Source organism: Spermophilus citellus (genome assembly GCF_964194105.1).
Source record: "Spermophilus citellus genome assembly, chromosome: 3".
NCBI classification, from domain to species: Eukaryota; Metazoa; Chordata; class Mammalia; order Rodentia; family Sciuridae; genus Spermophilus; species Spermophilus citellus.
Genome location: NC_138184.1, coordinates 41,988,478 through 42,007,022, shown reverse-complemented (window position 1 = coordinate 42,007,022; position 18,545 = coordinate 41,988,478). Strand labels below are relative to the sequence as shown.

General features: G+C 35.6%; 1 protein-coding gene across 1 annotated transcript in view; it reads left to right on the top strand.

The window, feature by feature from the left end:
• Positions 1–18,545, top strand: part of KCNH8 (potassium voltage-gated channel subfamily H member 8) — a gene marked incomplete at both ends in the record, with an annotated part of 338,632 nt that overhangs the window by 309,731 nt on the left and 10,356 nt on the right. The window contains 4 exons of the mRNA XM_081287390.1: positions 286–324; positions 7,589–7,947; positions 9,839–9,945; positions 11,662–11,738. Coding sequence (XP_081143516.1) covers positions 286–324; positions 7,589–7,947; positions 9,839–9,945; positions 11,662–11,738 — 582 coding nt within the window. The remainder of the gene's footprint in view (positions 1–285; positions 325–7,588; positions 7,948–9,838; positions 9,946–11,661; positions 11,739–18,545) is intronic.

Genomic DNA, 18,545 nt, shown 5'->3' with positions numbered 1-18,545 from the left:
AGGATGAGATGGACAGTGTATCCTGTGGTAGACATTCAGCTTGACATTCTTTTTTTCATTATGCACACTGGTCAGTTCAGGTCCTAGAGAGTGGGGTGGGGGACATGTTTTCAGCACTTTTGGGAAGGTATTTTCTCTTCCTTAGCCCACATGAATAGCTGCACAGCCAACCACACACATACACTCCCTGAAGATTCCCGCTCTCCTCTATCTCCTACCTTTTATCCATCCAAAACCACCAGGAGAGGCTGAAGTGATTGTTAAAACTTGTGTTTGTTCTTTCAGGTGATATCAAGATTATCGAACAAATCCACAGTCTCACAGGTATGGCTTTTGCTAAAGAGCTCAATATTTATCTAAAATTGGGAGGATGTCAGACATATCTTCCTTTCCCTTCAGGGTTTTTTACATTTACTTTTTACTTTCCCTAATCTACTTCCCAATAAGAGATGTGGTAACTGACTTTTTTGAGAAGAAAGTGTAAAGAAGTATTTAAACTCATCTCTCTGTGGAAATGATTTATACTATTATGAAGTTGTTTATTATCAACATCTAACAGGAATAACGAATATCGAGGTATTGATTTTTATAAGCACTTTCCTTTCATTTAAAATTGGCAGTCAAGTTTTTCTTGTAAGTATTTATAATATTAAAAATCTGGTTCAGAAATGGTCTGGAAATAGGGGTTTTTTTTTAAATATATTTGAACTCTTAAGACAGTCCCAATTTTAAATACCCTCCACTTGCATGGAAAACTTTTGAAACAGCAATTTGTCTGATTTATTAGCTAGACATTCATTACCAATAACCTTAGGATCGTGTTTTTGTCAGATTTTTCACCACTGTGACCAAAAGACCTGACAAGAATAATTTTAAGGAGGAAAAGTTTATTTTGGGACTCACGGTTTCAGAGGTCTTAGTCCATAATAATTGGCTCCATTCCTTGGGATCCAAGGTGAGGCAGAGCATCATGGCAGAAGGGTGTGGTAGGGAAAGCAGGTCAGGACACATCCTTAGAAAAACAAAGAGAGATTGACTCTTCAGGAACAAATTATATACCCCTAAGCCATGCCCCCAGTGACCTATCTTCTCAAACCACACCCTACCTGCCTTTAGTTATCACTCAGTTAATCACTACTAGGGGATTAACTCACTGATTGGGTTAAGATTCTTAGAACCCAACCATGTCACCTCTAAACCTTCTTGCATTGTCTCACACGTGAGCTTTTGGGGGGACATCTCATATCTAAACCATAACAGACTGGAAGCCTACAGATAGCAACTTTTCTTGCTTTGTGTCTTCCTTGAAGCAGAAACCAATAACTTTAATACACACACATACAAACACACACACATACACACAACACACAAATAGATCTAATTACACATTTATTTTAGTCAGTTTTGGTCACTGTGACCAATATACCCAATAAGAACAACTTAGAAGGAGAAAAACTTATTTTGCTTCCCAGAAGTTCAACTCATGGTTGGCTGACCCCATTGCTCTGGGCCCAAGGTAAGGAAGAATATTGTAGCAGAAGGGCTTGGTGGAAGAAAATTGCTTAGTTCATGACAGCCAAGAAGCACAGACAGCTCTATTCACCATGGACAAAATATAAACCTCAAAGACACACCCCCTGTGTTCTGCTTCCCTCAGTCACACCCTACCTGCCTGGAGTTGCCACCCATTAATTCACTAACAATCTACTGATGAGGTTACAGATCTCATATTCTAATTATTTTACCTGTAAACATTCTCCATTGTCTCACACATGATCTTTCAGGGGACACTTTATCTACAAACAATAACATTCTGCCCTTGGCCTTTGAATAGCCCAAAAGCTCATGCACATCTCACAATGCAAAATATATTTAGTCCATTTTCAAGATTTACCACAGTCTTCAAGAGTTCCATCACTGCCCCAAAATTCAAGTACAAAATATCATCCGAGACTCAAGGCAGACTCCTGACTGTGAGCCACTATAAAGATCAAAAGCAAGTTACATATATACAATAATTAATGGCACAGAGTAAACATTTCCAAATGTTTAAAATAGGGGCATGGAAAGAAGGGATGAAACCAAAGGAAAACCAGAATTCAGCTGGGCAAATAAGTCCTATAGCTCCACATCCAGCATCTGAGGCACATTACATCATGATTGTTCCCTCTAAAAGGCTTGTGTAGCTCTGCCCTGTGACCTTGCTGGTTGTAGCTCATATGGCCTCTCTCTCGGATTGCTTTCTGAAGATTTCCTTTGCAGATGTTCTAAATCTCTAGCATCTCTTAATCTTGGGAGTCTCCACCACAGCTTTGACTTCCTTCTCACATCTTCATGTATTGCCCTCTCAGGGGCTGCCTACAGGGATTCTGACCCTGAGGCACTTTGTCTGGCCTCCCAAGTCCTCCTTTGAAATCTTGGTAAAAGCTTCCATGAAGCCCCAACTCCGGAATCCTCCATTCCTGTAGAACCAGCACCATAGAAATGACACAAAGTACTGCTGCCATATCAAGCAGTTATAAGCCTTGAACAGCTGCAACAACCTGAGTACGGGGGCAGCTGAGCACAGTGAAATAACATTGTAGGTCCCCCTGTATAAGTAGGGTGCTTCCATGATCTCTTCTCAAAGGGATTTTCACTCTTACAGTCTTGAACCTGTAATGGATATGGTTTTACCAATTCCTGAGATACCCTCAAGCCATATTTTCTATTGTGTCTTTGTAAAGTACTTTTGTGGCTACAATCTCTTTCACAACCACACCTCTTTTGGCCCCACTTTGACACACACTTTTCTGGCCAAATTGAAAGTTTTAAAAGTCTTTCCTTTCTGTTTTCTGTTTCTGATTATGAACATAAACTCAGCTAAAACCTGCCAGCAATATGCCACTATGTAAATGCTGTGCTGCCTCAAAATGTCTCCCACCAAATCAATTTGTCCATCACCTTTAAATTCAGCCTGACAGAAAATCTCAGAATCTTGACAAAATGTAGACAACTCTTTTTTTTTTTCCAGAATATAACACAGATGGCCTCTAGTCCATTGCAAATAAATCCTCCTTCTCCTCTTAAACCTTATAAGCCCAGTCTTTACTGTCTACAGTCCTATTGGCCTTCTTGAGCTCCCACAGAATCACCCATTAAGCTCTGATTACAACATTCTAGGCTTCCCCAGCCTGCATCTCCAAACTTTTTAAAAATTCCTACACAAACCAGTTCTAAATGCTTCCAAACCCCTTAGGTTAGTCTCAAAAACAACCCACTTCCAGGTACCAATTTCTGTTTTACTCTTCTTTGTGTCACAATAACCATCGTGCCCAATAAAAACAACTTAGAGGAGGAAAAGTTTATTTTGACTCAAGGTTTCAAAAGTTAGGCCGTGGTTGGCTGACTCCATAGCTCTGAACCCAAGATGAAGGATATCATGGTAGAAGGGTTTGGCAGAGGAAAGATCCTCAACTCATGACAACTAGAAATTAGAGAGAGAGAGTAGAGAAAGTGTTTTGCTCACCAGAGACAAAATATAAACCCCAAAGGAACATCCCCAGTGGCCTACTTCTTCCTATCATACCCTACCTACCTACAGTCATCATCTGTTAATCCATTCAAATTATTAATCCACTGATTAGGTTACAGCTTTCATAATCTGATCCTTTCACCTCCTAATATTTCTGCATTGTCTCACACATGAGTTTTCAAGGGACTCATATCTAAACCATAGCAATAAGACAAAGACATTGATAATTTAATGATGGTGGGGTGGGGGACAAACAGTTTACTTTTAATATTACATCAGAAAACTTCTTAAAAGCTCTTAAAGCTTCTCATTGCTTTCAACCACACTTCTCTTTGAAACTAGTTAAGTTATCTCTTTCATCTCTACAAAATCCCTCATCAAAAAACAAAATGGTCTTTCGGTTTCAACTCTTCTCACCAGACAGCTTTTCCTCACAATAGCACAAACTTTCACCCAGACCTTTTAAATTCACTCCTGCAGGTTGAGAAATTTGGCATTTTGTTTGTTTGTTTTTTTCAAGTGGATTTCTCACCCTTTTGTAGAATTGCAAAGATCAGGAACCCTTCCAGTAATACAACACACTTAACTTTCAAAAGTAAATTCTGGATAATTTAGGCTGATGTTCATTGCAATGTTAAAAATCACCAGAAGAGCCGGGCACAGTGGTACATGTCTGTAATCCCAGCGGCTCGGGAGGCCAGGGCAGGAGGATCAGGAGTTCAAAGCTGGCCTCAGCAAAAGTGAGGCATTAAGCAACTCAGTGAGACCCTGTCTCCAAATAAAATACAAAATAGGGCTGGGAATGTGGCTCAGTGGTCAAGTACCCTTGAGGACAATCCCCTGTATGAGAAAAAAAAAATCACCAGAAGAACAAGTGGTTTAAAAACAATAGATGTTTATTTCTGTCTATTGGAAAGTGCAGAAAAGAAATATAGCTACTCTAGTGTGTCCATAGGGTCCCTAGATTTCTTCCTGCTGCTTCATCTGCCTCAACATATGGCTGTCTTTTTCAAGATATCCTTATTCTCTAAGATGGCTGCTGAATATCCATCTATTTTATCAATATTTGAGACTGGAAATCAAAGAAATATGAAAGAATGGAATAGAAACTCCCCTGTTCTATTAGTCTTTCTGAAAGTTCCTCAGAACCTAGTTGCTTATATGCCATCATCCCTAAATGTGACCTTATGGCCAAACCAACTAGCAGGGGAAGCTGGGAAAAGGTTATCTTTGGGCAGGGTGCATTGCTAATAGTTATGTTAATAGATACGAGGGAAAATTTCACGGAAATAAATAACCAGCACCTGCCCTGATATAAATACTTTTTTCACCTTCTTCATGATCATCATCATTGCATGGACTAGTGTTTATTCAGCTTTTTCTTTGTGCATTGCTCTGTGCTTAATTTCTATTATTTGATATCTAATATTTTCCTCACACTATTCCTAATTTACAAGTGAAGAAACAGATTTTTAGTAATCATATTTCCCAAGAATAACAACTCACTTATAACTAGAAAGGACTTCTAGAACTCTTTGACTAAACTCTCTGCATTCAACCTCAAGACTTTGTTCTGCTTCCTCTCTAATCAAGAAAGATTTGTCTGGGCTGGGGTTGTAGCTCTGTGGTAGAGCACTTGCTTAGCATGTGTGAGGCACTGGGTTCGATCCTCAGCCCCATATCAATATACATAAATAAAATAAAGGTATTATGCCATCTACAACTGAAAGTATTTAAAAAGGAAGAAAGGTTTGTCTAGTCATTTCTAAGTTTAAAGTGGCTATTCCAGCGAAATGTCATGAACCAAGTTTGAGAGTTCTTTAGCAATGAGTATAAAAACCTCATTGCTTATATGAAAGTATTTGCTAGAAAGAGAATAAGGGATAAATCAAATGAGGAGGAAGAGATCCATGGCTGAGTTTTAAAGCAGTGTATAACAGGTGAATCCAGCTACATAAGGGAAGCAAGTATTTTTATGTAGATGACCTGAGAAAAGTAACTGGTTCTCCTGCATAGAAGCCAATAATATAGAGCTGGGTGTCTAATCCAGTTATTATCAATCTAATAAACTTCAGTCCTGTCTACAGTGGTGGTAGGTAAGATAATTCATTCTTGGTGTAAGCAATGTCTTCTGATGCCTTGATTGCAAGACTCAGTTTCTGAGCAACTTCTCCAAGGCACCAACTCTCTTTAACAACATGGAAGTATGAAATTTAAGGAAATTTGTAGAAGTACAGATATTTGCCAGGTCATTAGTCAGATGATTGTATTAGAGCCATGAAGACTTGAAACAAAGGAATGATGAAATTGTCAGTATAAATACAAATAGTTTCTAATTAGAGAATTATTCAGTGTGTTTCATTTCTTTGTTAAGTTTGCCCTGTTGTGTCTTTAGCTGGGTAAGCTAAATTTTCAATTCCACCATGCTAGTACACAAATGTTCTCCTATAATTCTGTGTGGTTCCAATTTTTGTTAGAACAGAGTTTTAAAAACTGTGAAAAACAAACAAATGAAAGCAACACCAAGACTATCCAAGAAAGAACATACGCCTTTACCATCAATTAAAATAATTGTATCTAGTTGGAAATGGGACTCTAGGAATACCATTTCATTGAGAAATTTTGAGCCATTTAGATTAAAATAACAAAAAAAATTCATGAGTAAACCAATCATTTGTAGCTATATCCTAAACTGAATGACCTACCTGTGAGTCACAATTGTTTGCTGTGTCTGTCATTACAACTATTTTAGATATAGAAAAATTCGAATACCCCAATGAACAAACTGTCCACTGAAGTCATAACTACATCAGCTCATGAGATTTAAATAATAATCTTAGGGATTTTCAGATTTTAATCTTATTTTCATTTGAAATATTTGCAAGCATGTGTAAGTGATGATATCTTCAAAAGAAACTGAGACACATAAAAATGAATTGACCTTTTAGAATGAACTGCCTTCTGAACATGCCCAGAGAAACTAAGCTATGTTGGGGTCAGAGCAAGAAACTAGTATAAAAACCTAAATTAGTGGCTCTGTTCAGAGTTACTAACCTAATTTTAATAGTCACTATTTTATATATTTTATATATATATATATATATATATATATATATATATATATACACACACACAAACAAACTAGGAAAGCAGAGGGGGCAAACCTGGAGGTCAGAAGTGGGGAGACTTTATATATATATATATATATATATATATATATATATATATATATATATATATATATATATAAACTAGTCACTATAATAATAATGACTCTCTTCAGGTTAGTTTTCACTGCCATCTCTGCCCTACATCTCCACCAACACCTCAGTTGTCTTTTTCCATCTTCTCTCATTATTATTCTTAGCCTACAAGTCTGAATGACCCTAGTCAAGAGTCTAGTGATCCTAGGATGAATTTTGGCAAGACTAATCTTCCTTCTTTCCTCAAGGACTTTCAAGCAAGCAGATCTGGCAGTTTGTTCTATTTCTTGTTCACAACTACGAGAATAAAGAGAACAGGAAATAGAATAGCTGAGGACACTTCTGATTTTTTTTCTCTCCATGTGACCCCAAATAGCCAAGGTTTTTATTCTCAAGGAAAATATAAATTTGATGGTTGAACACCATGTAAAGTTCCACTAAAGACCTTGTAATTTGAAATAACAAAGCCAAAAACCTCCATTAAAATAAAATTAAAAAATCTTTATTCCTAACAGCATGTCCTCACATACTATTACAAGTGAGTAGAGGATTAAAATCTAGGTGCAAACTAGGTGCAGATAAAATTCACTTTTCACACATCTCCCCACCAGGACAGTTTAAGAGACCAAGCAAAGTTTGGGGGGAGCTAAAACCAGGAAAGCAGAGGGGGCAAACCTGGAGCTCAGAAGTGGGGAGAACTTTTTAACACCTAAAATAAATTCTAGGAAACTTTGCAAAGACTTCAGTTTTAATGAGTAGCACCCCACTCCCGAAGAGATTTGACTTTGTTCAATGAGGCCTACAGCATGAATGATATGCCTCTTAAGAAGTCTTTGCCATCTGTACTGATCTACTTTATCCTCCAATTCAGTCAGAGCCCAAGGGAAATGGCAGCATCAACAAGAGACTCCCATCCATTGTGGAAGATGAGGAAGAGGAAGAGGAGGGGGAGGAAGAGGAGACAGCCTCCCTCTCTCCCATCTACACAAGGGGATCCTCCTCTTCACGCAGCAAGAAGACTGGAAGCAATAAAAGCTATCTAGGCCTAAGCTTAAAGCAGCTGGCCTCAGGAACTGTGCCATTTCATTCACCTATAAGAGTCTCCAGTTCAAATTCCCCCAAATCCAAGCAAGAGACTGACCCCCTTAACCATGGTAAAAGGAAAGAGAAGAACTTGAAATTGCAGCTTTCCACTTTGAATAGTGCTGGACCCCCAGACCTCAGTCCAAGGTAAGAGTTCATATCATATAACTCTTTTCCCTGCAAAAGTAGCTGCCTTTAATAAAGATTAGTAGATTACTCAGCCATTGGGGCCTTTCTACTACATAGAAATTCTTAAGCATCCCTGAGCTTTGTGTGTGATTTTTTGAAGTGTAAGCACAGACATGTGTATGGTGTGAGAAGAACTAGTTTTAGGAATATTCTCAAAAGGACCCATTGAATGGTCAGCCTTCCTCTCTACTCCCTTTAGATTCATTGAACTCTATGAGGTTAAACGTATATTTCTACGTTGTGATTTCATGATTATAAATTTATAATGAAAATAAAAGTCCATCAATGTTATCTCCTTAATGCCTGATTTTACCAAAAGTTTCATGGGACAACAAGTTGAAATTATGAAGAAAATGAATTTTTATTTTTCATACTATTTACAAATAAATTACTGTGGATAGCTGGAGCTTAGTTTTATTTCTAGTCTCTTCAGTGGGTAACATAGCTTCATTGTTAGTTAAAAGTAAAATCACTTTGGAATTAACCAAAAGTGATTGAGAAGGTGAAAATTCCTAAGTTGGAAAATGTCAAAGAGGGCAGGCTATGATGTATAAAAGGAACAGCAATCATCAAAACTTCCTAAGAGCTGAATAATTCAGAGAAGCAAGGAAAAAATATTGACAGCTTTCGATGTATTGTGCTAGGTAATTTCACGTTCACTGTTGCACTTAGTCTTTTTGAACTCTTATAAAGTAGTATGTATTATCTCTACTGTAAAATTGCAAGAACTACAACTCAAAATTTAAATATTTTCCCCAAGATCTCAGAGATACACAGTTTTACAAACTGGGTTCAAATTCTGTTTTACTACTTATAAACAAAGTGACCTTTCTGACATACTATATATTTATTGATTCACTTAAGGAATACATTTTAACCATTAAGAGAGACTATTAAGAAAAATATAAGCAAAGCAGGGTTAGTAAAAAGTAAGTGGACATTAAGTTTTTGGAATTCAATTGGAGATAGTGATTTAAAAACATTACTCAATTCTTCTCCTTTCTAAATTTTTAGTGAAATGAAAAATAGTAAATTTTAAATGGAGAATGTATCAGACCTGGAAAAGAAAGATTTATGTATTATATGAGGCTATATTTATAAAAATAATATATGCTCTACTATAAAGAGAACAGGTTTTGAGACATTATGCCACAACTTTTAGAGTAATGGTAAATTACAAGTGATTTTTATTTTCTGATTTTAACTCTCGGAGTTTTGCTCAAGTTAGAGTGAAGACATCATCAAACTTATTTTCTGTGATGCTATAATTATTAAGTTAGAATATTTTCTGCTGGATAGAGTATTGATTTAAGATAAATTGAGATGAAAGAATTTTTGTGCATATTTTTAAATCTGAGTTTTGATTCTGAATCTGACTTTTGAATCTGAGAGTAAATAAAATAATAAACTCCACAATATTGATGTCCAATGTAAGTAAATGTGAGATAAAATCTTGAACTACATATGTAATTTTAAATTTTTTGTGGCCGAATTTTTAAAAGTGAAAAAAAACCACACAAGTGAGATAATATTTTTGAATATTCTATTGATACAATATATCCCAAATATTATCATTTCAAATGTGTGCTATATAAAAACTATTAACAAAATAATTTGCATTCCTTTTTTTAAACTAATTCTTCACACCCAGTGTGCATTTTATACTTAATATAAAGTGTGTACTAGAAGCACTTCAGTTATTCTAGTCGTATAAGGCAAATGGCTACCATATTAGAACAGACCCACAGTATTTAGAATTTAGAAATTTAGTATAAAAATCCTTTAAGTCTTTTAAAAATACTGGAACTCATGCACATCAATGCATAACATTTCTCTTTATTTTAAATAGAATTGTGGATGGAATTGAGGATGGAAATAGTAGTGAAGAAAGTCAGACTTTTGACTTTGGTTCTGAACGAATCAGGCCAGAGTCCAGAATTTCTCCTCCTCTTGGGGGTAAGCTCTTTATTTACTCTTTTCTGAAGGAGTGATAGTTCTTTTAACTTTCAATGTTTGGCATTGGCTTTGGGGTAAAATCACTAGTCTCAAATTTCTGCTGCTCAACAGATGGTACCCATGATGTCCTATTATAAATTCAAACTAATTTGCAAAAACATTATTTAGAAGAAATACTATCTTGGTTGCGCACTGTAGGTACATTGGCATACTAGCCAATTTATCTGGCGAGAGGTTAGGTACTTGCAATTTGTCAGAATGATGTAAACAAGTTGGAAATGATAGAGAAATTTTAAAAACACCTCTAATGATGATGATTGAATGCAAACATACCCCAACCCAACCCCTTTCTTTCTTTCTTTTTCTTTCTTTCCCTTCCTTCCTTCCTTCCTTCCTTCCTTCCCTTCCTTCCTTCCTTCCTTCCTTCCTTCCTTCCTTCCTCCCTTCCTTTCTTCCTTCTTCTCCCTCCCTCTCTCCCTCCACCTCCCCCTCTATCTTGAGTTCATTGCCCATAGAAAAGAATGGGAAGAATGAATGAAGGCCAGAAATGACAAATAAATCTAAAAGAGATTCACTTGTATTTGACACAGAGAGACCAATGAACAATGTTAAATTCACATAGGTAACTCGAAACAATGACCAGCAAACTACCAGATGCAAAAACAGCAATCCCCTGCCTATCTTCTTCTCCTCTTTCCACCAAATTTTAGATGCTTATATTAGGATCTCCTACTAATTAGCAAATCTTTTTATGGACAAAGCCAAGCCCAAGAAAGACATTTAAATATACCTTTTGGAGTGGAGATACCTCTGCTAGAATACCAGTTATTTCATCTCTATCCACAATCCTCAGCACTCATCACCTTCTGGGGAAACAGAAAGGTCTTCGTAAGACTTCTTGGAGTGGGAGGAAAGATGCAGGAGAAGGAATACAATCTTGATTCACTAATTCAATTTAATTTCATGTGTTGATTATTACTCTGCTTGGGGTAATGGTCAAAGAAATACTATTTATGTGAAACTGATGTACTTATTATGAAAGCCAATGATGGGTCTCAACTACAAGGTTTTTGTTTTATTTTGTTTTGGTTTTTCCCCTTCTTCTTTTTGTTTTTTGGCTTACCTGGAGATAATGCCCAGAACCACATCATGTTTATCCACCTATTTCTGGTTTCACTACCTCTTCATTTCCCACATTCCTTCTATCTACCCCATAAGCCTTGCCTACATGCATCCATTCAAACAACACATTTTCTTTATTATATCCCTAAATATCTCTTAATTCTGTGTGGACTTTCTACCCTAACATCACCATCTTTTCTTGGTCACATCCACCTCTTGCCTATATTGCTACCAAGTCTTCTAATCTCACACTGTTTCTCATACAGATTAAAGTTCTTTAAAATACAAATTTATTTATTTATAAGTACTCTACTCTGATGCTTAACACTCTACAATGATTTCCTATTGTCTTTAGTATGAAATCCAAACCTACTATACATATTTTTAAGTGTTTCTTTTCCCTGCAAGATTCTAAGCTCCATGAGAGTCAATTATATTTTCTTTTTTCATAGATATCTCCTATAAAGGCATTTAGGTTTGTTGTATATGACCTGTAATCATTTATTATCTCTGCAAAACAAACTCTTTATTATTTTGCTTCAGACTGTTTTGAGTGATATCTCAAGAGCTCATTCTGTATGTGTCTCTTTTCAGACCCAGAGATTGGAGCTGCTGTTCTCTTCATCAAAGCAGAAGAGACCAAACAGCAGATAAACAAACTCAACAGTGAGGTATGGAACTCTTTGTTGGTCATGCTGGAGCAGTAAGAAGAAATATAAATCCTAGTTAGCAGCAGAAGCAGTATAAGATAGCAGTTATAAATATGTGCTCCTGTGTTAACCCATCATGGTGAATCTCTACTTAGATCCATATGAGCTCTGTGACCTTTGACAAGTCCCTTACCCTTACTCAAGCTCCATTTTCTCATGTATAAGAAGAGGAAAATAATAGTGTTACCTTTTGGTCCATTGTGAAATTAAATGAAGCAATCTAAGTAAATCATTTAGCATAAAATAAGCATTAAATACATGACAACTATTATAATTGCTATAAATATAGTATTTAATTGCAATTGCAATTTTTTGTGTCTATTTTTAATGAGTTAAAGCAAGATCATTATGTCATGAGCAGTTATTATTGACTCAGTCTCAGGCACAGTTAGATTCAAATCTATTTTATTAATGCTCATCATACTTCAGACACACATCTTAATTCTAAGTCCTGAGTCTACACCCCAAAGGTCCCAGACGCTCACCTATATCTTAAGTCCCGGTCACTGTAACTTGATTGGGGCCAGAGGAGTCGGGTGCAGGGGGACAACAGCAATAGAGATCTCAGTCTCTCTATTCGGGTCTGGTTAGTCCTGTCACCCCCCAGAAGTCTGGGCTTTTAAGTCCTAGTTCAGTTGTGCTTGCAGCTGATAAATGGTTGAGGACTGGGATGTATGCTCCAGGTGTAGACTGTTATGACTCTTACATCTCTAACTTAAGTCTAAGTTCTGCAGTTGAAGTTTTGCAGTTCACATTACATCATGGGTGCATTGCTTATAGTCTTTTATCCAACACACACACACACACACACACACACACACACACACACACATACACACCCACACTAATTAATATAATCAACAGTCAATAATCTTATAATATTTCTGGTACTCATATCACATTAGCTCACAGGAGAATGCTTATACCACCAATTATGGGTGATGAGTTCTGCATCCTCAAATGTTGAAGTCTGAACACAGAGAAGTGCCAAGGCAAGCATAGAAAGCAGGTTTTATTTTACACAGGTAGTAACACAGACTTCTCCCCAGAGGAAGAAGGGAGCCATAGCTGGTATTCTGATATCCCAAATACTGACAGCATCCTGCCCCTTTTATACATTTTAGACTTTCTTTGTTCTCCTGCCCTCTTCCCCGTTATCTTTAACCTTCCTGCCTACCTGACTAGGCCCAAGAGATGCCAGTGGTATGGCCAAAAGGTGAGAAGCAGATTGGCAGGGGGAAGAGCCAAATGGAGTGATCCAGGCAGGAAGCAGCCCAGGAGGCATTAATTAACAACTCCCTGTCTGCAATCTTTTGGGAGGGATAGTATAGGCAGGTAACCTCAGTAATCAAGGTGCTTAGCAGACATTAACATTCCAGTCTCCCAGGGTGGTCTCCAACTTCCTGGACCCAAATGGGCCTCCATTTTCTCCATCCCACCCAATCACCTATCTACATTAATCCTCTGTCTTTAATTTTGGCTTCACTACTTCGCAGATCAATCACATGATCTAAATTCTGTTCTTATCTCTGACAGGTATTTGCTGTGTAACCTTGAGCACTTTAACTCTCTGGATCATTGTCTATCCATGTAAAATCAAGTAATTGTTTAAGCAACTTTATTAAAGTATATGTATATATCAGAAGATTCACCCATTTTCAGTTATAATTCAATTATTTTTAGCAACTTATATTGAGTGATTTAACCATCACTCTAAGTCAGTTGTAGAATATGTCATCTCTCTCCAATAATCTCTCTCAAACAAATTGATATTTAATCCCTATTCCCATGTCCAGTCCTAGATGGCCATTTAAATGGTTTCTATTTTGATTAATTTTTTTCCTTTTCTGCCCATCTTATATATAGAAAGAAACAGGATGTTCCTTGATTATTGCCTTCATTTGAATTTCTTCCCCCAACCAATAAACTAAAACAAATTCTGAGACACTTTGGATGCAAGTAACTATTTGAGAGGTGATCTAGGAAGTGTAGTAGAAAAACAGAAGACAGAAAATATTTTGAAGGCAAAATATGAGGTTCTGTTAATGAGATAGTTAAACTGTAGACGATTGGGACCCAATCCTTCTGGGGACCTCTGAGAGATTGTAGGACAACTCAAAATTGTTCCACAAAGAAGCAGAGTTATGTAGTCCTCACTGCAGAGGAGACTAGAAAAATTCCTCAGGAGGAAGATGCAGAAGCACCTTCAAGGAGACCTTGGAAAGGACATGTGGGCACATGCAGTGTAATAGAATTCCCCTTCAAAGGCTAAAGCTGTATGAAGACATCTTGGGGGAAAATGGAACCATGTGATGATCTAGATGAGATTTTTAAAAACTGAAATTCATATTATGACAATTAACTTCCAATTATCTGTATTAATGGAAGACTTGGTAGCTTATTATAAAATCCTAAGTTTTCTTTTAAACCTGTATTTCTTCAGCATAATGAAGATTTATGTTTAGCTGCCATCTCTGCTCCCACACTTAATGTCTCTGGAAGTGAGATTGTTGCTAACAAGAAATAAGAGAGCCAAAGGGCAGACTAACAAGACAGAAAGGCAAACTTGGAGATCCGCTAACTGGATTGAAAGTTCTCAAAGCACAAGGACTTGGCCAGACACTGTTTCACCCAAACAACCTCTCATTAGAAATACGTCAAAAACAAAAGAAAGCAAACTGACCAACGTGCTGGAGAACTGTACATTAACTTTCTATTGAACAGTTTCTCGCAGATATTGTTCCCAGCTGAAACCATCCATTAATATCTGAATTCTTTCCTCTCACATATAAGAGCATTTTATGATTTTATCAGTTAATTAACCTATTTCTGAGCTCAAAAATTAGAATCAGTGATTCTTTGGGAGGGAAATGCTCATATCTTCACCTCTTAATGTAGATAATTGTTCTAAGTTAGATCTACAGATCTACACACTGACTGTCTTATTTTCCTTTGACAACATAGATCGTTGGTAGATCTGATAAAACAGATAACCTACTGAAAATATTTCCACAGTGTGATTATGTAATCATGATTGCTTTTCTAGTGAGATGACATAAATATTTTTATCCTGTCATACACAGAAATAAAAAGGTCAAGATAAAATACCAATGGTCCAGTTACCCTTCCATAAAGAATTAATTTCTCTTTCAAGTGAAATATCTAATTTCCTCATGTTTGAAACATAACCAGAAAAATCTTATCCGTTGCACATAATGTTTACAATCTTGATCCTTTGAGTAGTACAAAATGAAAGTACAACTTGGCTTCAAACTATAAAAGTACCCCTCTTCTAACCTGCTGTTTGTGTTTTCCTTACAATTTTGTTTATGTAGAAAAAAAATTTTAAGTCCAAGCCTCATTTTCCATTTTGCCTATTTCCTAGTACTCATATGTGTGATAAGTAGATTGCTCTATTTAATTGTTTATTCTATTCATTGGTTAGTATCAAGCAAGAAAATGTACGGGATGTACTGCATGAAAATAACTCTACCACCAAAAGGGCAACCCCAATATAATACATGTGGGGCATTGGGTGAGGTCTGAGAGCACTGCAGAATTCCTATTCCGATGTTTGTTCTCCAATTTAAGGTAAAAAGAAGTTTCTCTGATGTATATATTTCATAATCATAATTGCATAGCAAACATAGAACAGGAACAATATTGGTCAAAAACCTACATTCACAGAACAGTAAAGAGCGTTTAAAAGATGTAGGGCAGCAACTAATATTAGCATGCTTTGGACAGCATTGTTCTTGCTTTACAGTGGAGTAAGAGTGTGACTCAGAGGAAATTCTTTGAAAATAACAACAAAAAGTCACTGTGGGAGTGATGGGTTGTATAAATCCAAAGCTCCATTTCTGAAAAGGTTTGTAGGTAAGGGTTAGAATGTGCTCTCATTTCTGAAATCTGGCCGACCCAGAAAGACATTGTGGCAGCATCTACCAAGGGAAACTGCTCTGGCACAGCAGGCATAAGGTACAAAACATACTTTGGAGGGAAAAAAAAAAGAGAGACATCGTTTTGGAGGGAGACAGATGTGTAGATCTTTATTCTGTGACTTTGACAGGTGTTTGCCTTTCCTAAGTTTATATTTTTCTACTGTTAACTGGTAATAAAACCTGCAGTAGGGTGGATGGGGTGGCACACACCTGTAATCTTAGCAACTTAGAACATTTGGGGGAATATGATCATCTTAATAATAATGTCTTCTGATTCATGAACATGGGATTTTTTTTTCTCATTTGTTCAGATCTTTTTAATTTCTTCCAGAAGTATTTTGTAATTTTTAGTGCACAACTTTACAGCTCTTTGTTTAAATTTATTCCTTAATATCCTAGAATTTTTGATGCTATTGTAAATGGAAATGTATTCTTAATTTCATTTTTGGATAATGCTCATGGTGGCATACAGAGATATAATTGATTAGGGCATGATTAGCTTGTATCCAGTGGTTTCATTAGGACTTTTCTTTATAAAATGCTGTCACCTGAAAACAGAAATGGTTTCTTCCCAATTTTATTGCCTTTTCCTATCTAATTGCTTTGGTTAAACTATCAGTACAATGCCATACAGAAATGAAGAGACATTCTTTCTTGTTCCTTATCTTAGATAGCAATATTTCAATGGTTCACCATTGAATGTGATATTAGCTGTTAGATTTTCATAAATGACATCAAGTTGAAGAAATTCACTTGTACTCCTAGTTCATTGACTCATGAAATTTTGTCAAGTTGCTCTTTCTGTATCTGTTGAGATGATAATGTGGCTTTTGTACCTTAGAGATATGGTTTATTCACATTAATTGCCTTTTGAAGGATAGATCAGCCTGAGATAAATCCCACTGGTCATTATATATAATCTTTTTATATATTATATGTAATCTTTGTATATGACTGCATTCTATTAGTATTCTGTTGAATACTTTTTCATGTATGCTTATGAAAAACATCTGTCTATAGTTTTATTGTGATTTCTGTTTGGTTTTAGTATCAGAGTAAAACCAATCATATAGAATGAATTACAAATTATTTTCTCCTCTTCTATATTTTGAAAGAGTTTTGGAAGCATTGTTAATTCTTCTTAAATGTTTGGTGTAATTCACCTACAAAACCATCTGTTCCTAGACTCTTCTTTTTGGAAAGCTTTTTTAAATTACTAATTTGATTACTTTTTATAGGTCTACTTAGATTTTCAATTTCTTCTTACGTGAGTTTTGATAGTTTGTACTTTTGTTGTAATTTATCTTATTGATCTTTTTTTTAATGTGACAGAGGAATGCATTACAATTCTTTACACATATAGAGCACAATTTTTCATATCTCTGGTTGTATACAAAGTATATTCACACCAATTCATGTCTTATTCATCTTATTACCAAACTTCTTAGTATACAGTGTTTGTAGCATTTCTTATCCTTGTCAGTTCTGCAAGGCTGATAGTAACAGCTACACTTTTAATCATTTCAATAATTTGAGTTTTATTTTGGTCTTGGTCATTCTAGATAAAGCTTTGCCAATTTTACCGATATTTTCTAAAACAAATTTTAATATTGATTTTCTGTTCTAGTCCTATGATTTCCTTTCTTTTGTTTCCTTTGAATTTAGTTTGCTCTTCTTTTCCCAGTGCTTTAAATTGACAACTAGGTTGTCAGTTTTACGCCTTTCTTTCTTTTTATTCAATAAAGTCGTTTAGAGCTACAAATCTCCTTCTAAGCACTCTGTTGTGTTATGCTTCAGTTTCATTCCTCTCAAATTATTTTCTCATTTTCCCTGTGATGTCATCTTTAAATTACTGATTATTTAATAATGTGGTTATTAATATCCACATATTTTGGCATCAACTTTGAGCAAAATCAAATAGGAGGAAAAAAATTTCCTTTGGGGTGTTATGGTAGATATTACTAGTGTCTACTGGTATTCAGTTTTTCATTTCTTCTGGTGTACAGAGAAGAAATTTTACATTTTCTTGCCCCTTGAAATTCTTTGTGCCCATAGAATTAATTCCGGTTAATTAAATATGAAAACAAATGATGCATATATTTTTAAAGTCAAACAATTCTCTATTTGCTCTTAAAATAGAACATTCTAGTTGGTAGAGCCTTCATTTTCCTTCTTGAGACATGAGTGATTTTAAACATGAAATTGATATAATAACAAAAGTCCAGTTAACTATCATCCATATTTAGCAAATAATAACATATCACCTGCTTCAGATGTTATATTTTTAAAAAATTAAAATTTTAGTATATTTAAAGGCTCTTCTTTCCTATTTCATGAAGTGATAGAACTCAAGAAAGAAGAGAATTATTTTCAAAGAAGTAAAAATGAAAAGGTTTCTAGAAATTAAGACTAAATTAGAAGCAACATAAGAACAAATAAACAATGCCTTGTGGAAAAATAGAGAGTGAAAGGAAGAAAATTTAAAGCATCTAGTCTAAATGAGTTGTTTTTTTTTTTCTTTAAGAATTTGAGGAACAGTGACAAATATTGAAGATAAACAAAGAAGTTTTAACATACAAAAAGGTAGAAGTTTCTCTGAAGAAGAAATTCAAATTAAGGGAAGAAAATGAACATTTAAATTATGATACCATATAATTCCATATGATTCCATATAAAACTATATAATGAATTACATGTTCTAGTGCAATTACTAGACTTTAGTAAAAGAAAAAAAATCATCTGGTCATTAAGTTAAGAAATGTCTTATGGAGGACTTACAAGGGAAAAACCACACTATCATTAGACTGAGGCTGTCATTCTTTTTAAG